This window comes from Salmo salar, unplaced genomic scaffold (genome assembly GCF_905237065.1).
Source record: "Salmo salar unplaced genomic scaffold, Ssal_v3.1, whole genome shotgun sequence".
Classification (NCBI taxonomy): domain Eukaryota; kingdom Metazoa; phylum Chordata; class Actinopteri; order Salmoniformes; family Salmonidae; genus Salmo; species Salmo salar.
Genome location: NW_025548235.1, coordinates 1,206 through 10,000, shown reverse-complemented (window position 1 = coordinate 10,000; position 8,795 = coordinate 1,206). Strand labels below are relative to the sequence as shown.

At 44.3% G+C, this 8,795-nt stretch overlaps 1 protein-coding gene across 1 annotated transcript in view; it reads right to left on the bottom strand.

The window, feature by feature from the left end:
* LOC106594827 (low-density lipoprotein receptor-related protein 6) overlaps positions 1–8,181 on the bottom strand; it is an 11,348-nt gene extending 3,167 nt beyond the window's left edge. Inside the window, exons 1-3 of the mRNA XM_045712068.1 lie at positions 8,036–8,181; positions 7,252–7,488; positions 1,111–1,247 (exon numbers count right to left, since the gene is read on the bottom strand). Of these exons, the coding sequence (XP_045568024.1) occupies positions 1,111–1,247; positions 7,252–7,488; positions 8,036–8,087 (426 nt within the window). The 5' untranslated portion in view covers positions 8,088–8,181. The remainder of the gene's footprint in view (positions 1–1,110; positions 1,248–7,251; positions 7,489–8,035) is intronic.
* Positions 8,182–8,795: the final 614 nt, after the last annotated feature.

The window sequence follows — 8,795 nt, the reverse complement described above, 5'->3', positions numbered from 1 at the left end:
CAAATTGTTATTCGTCCCATGCTCCAAATATAACAGGTGTAAACTTTACAGTGAGATGTTCCAAAACGTTGCGCCACGCCGGCCGCGACCGGGAGACCAGCACCCACCCACCCAGCCAGCACCCACCCAGCACCCACCCACCCACCCAGCACCCACCCAGCACCAACCCACCCACCCAGCACCCACCCAGCACCCACCCACCCAGCACCCACCCAGCACCCAGGGGTACGCAGTAGGCTAAGTGGGAGGGTTGAGGGGTCCTGGCTATGAAACGCAGTAGGCTAAGTGGGAGGGTTGAGGGGTACCTGGCTATGAAACGCAGTAGGCTAAGTGGGAGGGTTGAGGGGTACCTGGCTATGAAACGCAGTAGGCTAAGTGGGAGGGTTGAGGGGTACCTGGCTATGAAACGCAGTAGGCTAAGTGGGAGGGTTGAGGGGTACCTGGCTATGAAACGCAGTAGGCTAAGTGGGAGGGTTGAGGGGTACCTGGCTATGAAACACACATTTTACCTTTATTTAACCAGGCAAGTCAGTTAAGAACAAATTATTATTTACAATGACGGCCAAACCCAGACGACGCTGGGCCAATTGTGCCCCGCTCTATGGGACTCCCAATCACAGCCGGATGCGAAACAGCCTGGATTTGAACCAGGGTCTGTAGTGACGCCTCAAGCACTGAGATGCAGTAACTTAGACCGCTGTAAGGTGTGTGTGTGTGTAAGGTGTGTGTGTGTAAGGTGTGTGTGTGTGTAAGGTGTGTGTGTGTGTGTGTGTGTGTGTGTTAAGGTGTGTGTGTGTGTGTGTAAGGTGTGTGTGTGTAAGGTGTGTGTGTGTGTGTGTGTAAGGTGTGTGTGTGTGTGTGTGTGTGTGTGTGTGTGTGTGTGTGTGTGTGTGTGTGTAAGGTGTGTGTGTGTGTGTAAGGTGTGTGTGTGTAAGGTGTGTGTGTGTAAGGTGTGTGTGTGTGTGTGTGTGTGTGTGTAAGGTGTGTGTGTGTGTGTAAGGTGTGTGTGTGTAAGGTGTGTGTGTGTGTGGTGTGTGGTGTGTAAGGTGTGTGTGTGTGTGTGTGTGTGTGTGTAAGGTGTGCGTGTGTGTGTGTGCGTGTGTGTCGTACCGGGGGGAAGTACGTGCCCTTGGTGGAGGAGGAGCTTGAGGAGGAAGCTCCGGTCACGTGGGCGCGGTCGTACGGAGGGCCGCTGGACCCGCCCATGATGCTCAACGAACCAATCACAGACTTTCCCCTGGACATACCTGAAGACAACACAAAGTAGGAGGAGTCAACAACACAAAGTCAATAACACATCAGTATTGTAGCCATAGATGGTAATATCTCTCTAGGAGCTGATCCATCAGTATTGTAGCCATAGATGGTAATATCTCTCTCTAGGAGCTGATCCATCAGTATTGTAGCCATAGATGGTAATATCTCTCTCTAGGAGCTGATCCATCATCAGTATTGTAGCCATAGATGGTAATATATCTCTCTAGGAGCTGATCCATCAGTATTGTAGCCATAGATGGTAATATCTCTCTCTAGGAGCTGATCCATCAGTATTGTAGCCATAGATGGTAATATCTCTCTAGGAGCTGATCCATCATCAGTATTGTAGCCATAGATGGTAATATCTCTCTCTAGGAGCTGATCCATCATCAGTATTGTAGCCATAGATGGTAATATCTCTCTAGGAGCTGATCCATCATCAGTATTGTAGCCATAGATGGTAATATCTCTCTCTAGGAGCTGATCCATCATCAGTATTGTAGCCATAGATGGTAATATCTCTCTAGGAGCTGATCCATCATCAGTATTGTAGCCATAGATGGTAATATCTCTCTCTAGGAGCTGATCCATCAGTATTGTAGCCATAGATGGTAATATCTCTCTAGGAGCTGATCCATCATCAGTATTGTAGCCATAGATGGTAATATCTCTCTCTAGGAGCTGATCCATCAGTATTGTAGCCATAGATGGTAATATCTCTCTCTAGGAGCTGATCCATCAGTATTGTAGCCATAGATGGTAATATCTCTCTCTAGGAGCTGATCCATCATCAGTATTGTAGCCATAGATGGTAATATCTCTCTCTAGGAGCTGATCCATCATCAGTATTGTAGCCATAGATGGTAATATCTCTCTCTAGGAGCTGATCCATCATCAGTATTGTAGCCATAGATGGTAATATATCTCTCTAGGAGCTGATCCATCATCAGTATTGTAGCCATAGATGGTAATATCTCTCTCTAGGAGCTGATCCATCAGTATTGTAGCCATAGATGGTAATCTCTCTCTCTAGGAGCTGATCCATCATCAGTATTGTAGCCATAGATGGTAATATCTCTCTAGGAGCTGATCCATCATCAGTATTGTAGCCATAGATGGTAATATCTCTCTCTAGGAGCTGATCCATCAGTATTGTAGCCATAGATGGTAATATCTCTCTAGGAGCTGATCCATCAGTATTGTAGCCATAGATGGTAATATATCTCTCTCTAGGAGCTGATCCATCATCAGTATTGTAGCCATAGATGGTAATATCTCTCTAGGAGCTGATCCATCATCAGTATTGTAGCCATAGATGGTAATATCTCTCTCTAGGAGCTGATCCATCATCAGTATTGTAGCCATAGATGGTAATATCTCTCTCTAGGAGCTGATCCATCATCAGTATTGTAGCCATAGATGGTAATATCTCTCTCTAGGAGCTGATCCATCATCAGTATTGTAGCCATAGATGGTAATATCTCTCTCTAGGAGCTGATCCATCATCAGTATTGTAGCCATAGATGGTAATATCTCTCTAGGAGCTGATCCATCATCAGTATTGTAGCCATAGATGGTAATATCTCTCTCTAGGAGCTGATCCATCATCAGTATTGTAGCCATAGATGGTAATATCTCTCTCTAGGAGCTGATCCATCATCAGTATTGTAGCCATAGATGGTAATATCTCTCTCTAGGAGCTGATCCATCAGTATTGTAGCCATAGATGGTAATATCTCTCTCTAGGAGCTGATCCATCATCAGTATTGTAGCCATAGATGGTAATATCTCTCTCTAGGAGCTGATCCATCATCAGTATTGTAGCCATAGATGGTAATATCTCTCTCTAGGAGCTGATCCATCATCAGTATTGTAGCCATAGATGGTAATATATCTCTCTAGGAGCTGATCCATCATCAGTATTGTAGCCATAGATGGTAATATCTCTCTAGGAGCTGATCCATCAGTATTGTAGCCATAGATGGTAATATCTCTCTCTAGGAGCTGATCCATCATCAGTATTGTAGCCATAGATGGTAATATCTCTCTCTAGGAGCTGATCCATCATCAGTATTGTAGCCATAGATGGTAATATCTCTCTCTAGGAGCTGATCCATCATCAGTATTGTAGCCATAGATGGTAATATCTCTCTAGGAGCTGATCCATCAGTATTGTAGCCATAGATGGTAATATCTCTCTCTAGGAGCTGATCCATCATCAGTATTGTAGCCATAGATGGTAATATCTCTCTCTAGGAGCTGATCCATCAGTATTGTAGCCATAGATGGTAATATCTCTCTCTAGGAGCTGATCCATCATCAGTATTGTAGCCATAGATGGTAATATCTCTCTCTAGGAGCTGATCCATCAGTATTGTAGCCATAGATGGTAATATCTCTCTCTAGGAGCTGATCCATCATCAGTATTGTAGCCATAGATGGTAATATCTCTCTAGGAGCTGATCCATCATCAGTATTGTAGCCATAGATGGTAATATCTCTCTCTAGGAGCTGATCCATCATCAGTATTGTAGCCATAGATGGTAATATATCTCTCTAGGAGCTGATCCATCAGTATTGTAGCCATAGATGGTAATATATCTCTCTAGGAGCTGATCCATCATCAGTATTGTAGCCATAGATGGTAATATCTCTCTCTAGGAGCTGATCCATCAGTATTGTAGCCATCGATGGTAATATCTCTCTCTAGGAGCTGATCCATCATCAGTATTGTAGCCATAGATGGTAATCTCTCTCTAGGAGCTGATCCATCATCAGTATTGTAGCCATAGATGGTAATCTCTCTCTAAGAGCTGATCCATCATCAGTATTGTAGCCATAGATGGTAATATCTCTCTCTAGGAGCTGATCCATCAGTATTGTAGCCATAGATGGTAATATCTCTCTCTAGGAGCTGATCCATCATCAGTATTGTAGCCATAGATGGTAATATCTCTCTCTAGGAGCTGATCCATCATCAGTATTGTAGCCATAGATGGTAATATCTCTCTCTAGGAGCTGATCCATCAGTATTGTAGCCATAGATGGTAATATCTCTCTAGGAGCTGATCCATCATCAGTATTGTAGCCATAGATGGTTATATCTCTCTAGGAGCTGATCCATCATCAGTATTGTAGCCATAGATGGTAATATCTCTCTCTAGGAGCTGATCCATCATCAGTATTGTAGCCATAGATGGTAATATCTCTCTCTAGGAGCTGATCCATCAGTATTGTAGCCATAGATGGTAATATCTCTCTCTAGGAGCTGATCCATCATCAGTATTGTAGCCATAGATGGTAATATATCTCTCTAGGAGCTGATCCATCATCAGTATTGTAGCCATAGATGGTAATATCTCTCTCTAGGAGCTGATCCATCATCAGTATTGTAGCCATAGATGGTAATATCTCTCTCTAGGAGCTGATCCATCATCAGTATTGTAGCCATAGATGGTAATATCTCTCTCTAGGAGCTGATCCATCAGTATTGTAGCCATAGATGGTAATATCTCTCTCTAGGAGCTGATCCATCATCAGTATTGTAGCCATAGATGGTAATATCTCTCTCTAGGAGCTGATCCATCATCAGTATTGTAGCCATAGATGGTAATATCTCTCTAGGAGCTGATCCATCAGTATTGTAGCCATAGATGGTAATATCTCTCTCTAGGAGCTGATCCATCATCAGTATTGTAGCCATAGATGGTAATATCTCTCTAGGAGCTGATCCATCATCAGTATTGTAGCCATAGATGGTAATATCTCTCTCTAGGAGCTGATCCATCATCAGTATTGTAGCCATAGATGGTAATATCTCTCTCTAGGAGCTGATCCATCATCAGTATTGTAGCCATACATGGTAATATCTCTCTCTAGGAGCTGATCCATCAGTATTGTAGCCATAGATGGTAATATATCTCTCTAGGAGCTGATCCATCATCAGTATTGTAGCCATAGATGGTAATATCTCTCTCTAGGAGCTGATCCATCAGTATTGTAGCCATAGATGGTAATATATCTCTCTAGGAGCTGATCCATCATCAGTATTGTAGCCATAGATGGTAATATCTCTCTCTAGGAGCTGATCCATCATCAGTATTGTAGCCATAGATGGTAATATCTCTCTAGGAGCTGATCCATCATCAGTATTGTAGCCATAGATGGTAATATCTCTCTCTAGGAGCTGATCCATCATCAGTATTGTAGCCATAGATGGTAATATCTCTCTCTAGGAGCTGATCCATCAGTATTGTAGCCATAGATGGTAATATCTCTCTAGGAGCTGATCCATCATCAGTATTGCAGCCATAGATGGTAATATCTCTCTCTAGGAGCTGATCCATCATCAGTATTGTAGCCATAGATGGTAATATCTCTCTAGGAGCTGATCCATCATCAGTATTGTAGCCATAGATGGTAATATCTCTCTCTAGGAGCTGATCCATCATCAGTATTGTAGCCATAGATGGTAATATCTCTCTAGGAGCTGATCCATCATCAGTATTGTAGCCATAGATGGTAATATCTCTCTCTAGGAGCTGATCCATCATCAGTATTGTAGCCATAGATGGTAATATCGCTCTAGGAGCTGATCCATCATCAGTATTGTAGCCATAGATGGTAATATCTCTCTCTAGGAGCTGATCCATCATCAGTATTGTAGCCATAGATGGTAATATATCTCTCTAGGAGCTGATCCATCATCAGTATTGTAGCCATAGATGGTAATATATCTCTCTAGGAGCTGATCCATCATCAGTATTGTAGCCATAGATGGTAATATATCTCTCTAGGAGCTGATCCATCAGTATTGTAGCCATAGATGGTAATATCTCTCTCTAGGAGCTGATCCATCATCAGTATTGTAGCCATAGATGGTAATATCTCTCTCTAGGAGCTGATCCATCATCAGTATTGTAGCCATAGATGGTAATATCTCTCTCTAGGAGCTGATCCATCATCAGTATTGTAGCCATAGATGGTAATATCTCTCTAGGAGCTGATCCATCATCAGTATTGTAGCCATAGATGGTAATATCTCTCTAGGAGCTGATCCATCATCAGTATTGTAGCCATAGATGGTAATATCTCTCTCTAGGAGCTGATCCATCATCAGTATTGTAGCCATAGATGGTAATATATCTCTCTAGGAGCTGATCCATCAGTATTGTAGCCATAGATGGTAATATCTCTCTCTAGGAGCTGATCCATCATCAGTATTGTAGCCATAGATGGTAATATCTCTCTAGGAGCTGATCCATCATCAGTATTGTAGCCATAGATGGTAATATCTCTCTCTAGGAGCTGATCCATCAGTATTGTAGCCATAGATGGTAATATCTCTCTAGGAGCTGATCCATCATCAGTATTGTAGCCATAGATGGTAATATCTCTCTCTAGGAGCTGATCCATCAGTATTGTAGCCATAGATGGTAATATCTCTCTCTAGGAGCTGATCCATCATCAGTATTGTAGCCATAGATGGTAATATCTCTCTCTAGGAGCTGATCCATCAGTATTGTAGCCATAGATGGTAATATCTCTCTAGGAGCTGATCCATCAGTATTGTAGCCATAGATGGTAATATCTCTCTCTAGGAGCTGATCCATCATCAGTATTGTAGCCATAGATGGTAATATCTCTCTCTAGGAGCTGATCCATCAGTATTGTAGCCATAGATGGTAATATCTCTCTCTAGGAGCTGATCCATCATCAGTATTGTAGCCATAGATGGTAATATCTCTCTCTAGGAGCTGATCCATCATCAGTATTGTAGCCATAGATGGTAATATCTCTCTCTAGGAGCTGATCCATCAGTATTGTAGCCATAGATGGTAATATCTCTCTCTAGGAGCTGATCCATCAGTATTGTAGCCATAGATGGTAATATCTCTCTCTAGGAGCTGATCCATCAGTATTGTAGCCATAGATGGTAATATTGTGTGTGTGGTGTGTTTGGTGTGTGTGTGGTGTGTGTGTGTGTGGTCCTACCTGGCAGAGACCCGGACAGAGAGGCAGGGTGAGGGCCGTAACCCAGGGAAACAGAGGGGCCGTAACCCAGGGAAACAGAGGGGTCGTTGGTTACCGTCTCCCGGTCGTCCTTCATCTGGGGACAGAGAACTCGCTGGCACACCAAGTAGACCGCGCCCACCACAAACAGCGCCATGACAACGCCCACAATGGAGCCGATGGTGTTGGTGGGCTGGGAGGACGGCTCTTCAGTCGGGTCTGGGGGGGAGGGGAGGGGGGCAGAGGAGGAGGAGGGGGGGCAGAGGAGGGGAGGGGGGCAGAGGAGGGGAGGAGGGGGCGGAGGAGGAGGGGGGCAGAGGGGAGGAGGGGAGGAGGGGGGCAGAGGAGGAGGGGAGGAGGGAGGGGGAGAGGAGAGGAGGGGGGAGAGGAGAGGAGGAGGGGAGGAGGGGGGGGGCAGAGGAGGAGGGGAGGAGGGGAGGGGGGGAGAGGGGAGGAGGGGTGTTACTAGAATTACATTATTCCATGTTGAGCTGAGAGATCCAGCAGGTAAAATATTACCTTTAAGGCCGTTATAGTTGGAACAAATTATTCATCCCATCATTCAGACAAACTATAGAGAAACTGGCCTAGGATCAGATCTGTCATTCAGACAAACTATAGAGAAACTGGCCTAGGATCAGATCTGTCATTCAGACAAACTATAGAGAAACTGGCCTAGGATCAGATCTGTCATTCAGACAAACTATAGATAAACTCCCTCTTCCTCATGAGAGAAACTGGCCTAGGATCAGATCTGTAGACTTACAGCAGCCCATCTCGTCCGAGTTGTCAGAGCAGTCTGTAGAGTGATCACACATCTGATGTTTCCCCACACACTGACCGCTGGAACAGCTGAAGTGGTCCGGGGAGCAATGTACTGGAGAGGAGAGGGGTAAACCAGGTTAACAAGGAATTAAACCAGGTTAAAACCAGGTTAAAACCAGGTTCAGCAGTAATCTACATTAGACTGGAGAGGAGAGGGTTAAACCAGGTTCAGCAGTAATCTACATTAGACTGGAGAGGAGAGGGTTAAACCAGGTTCAGCAGTAATCTACATTAGACTGGGAGAGGGTTAAACCAGGTTCAGCAGTAATCTACATTAGACTGGAGAGGAGAGGGTTAAACCAGGTTCAGCAGTAATCTGCATTAGACTGGAGAGGAGAGGGTTAAACCAGGTTCAGCAGTAATCTACATTAGACTGGAGAGGGTTAAACCAGGTTCAGCAGTAATCTACATTAGACTGGAGAGGAGAGGGTTAAACCAGGTTCAGCAGTAATCTACATTAGACTGGAGAGGAGAGGGTTAAACCAGGTTCAGCAGTAATCTACATTAGACTGGAGAGGAGAGGGTTAAACCAGGTTCAGCAGTAATCTACATTAGACTGGGAGGAGGGTTAAACCAGGTTCAGCAGTAATCTACATTAGACTGGAGAGGAGAGGGTTAAACCAGGTTCAGCAGTAATCTACATTAGACTGGAGAGGAGAGGGTTAAACCAGGTTCAGCAGTAATCTACATTAGACTGGAGA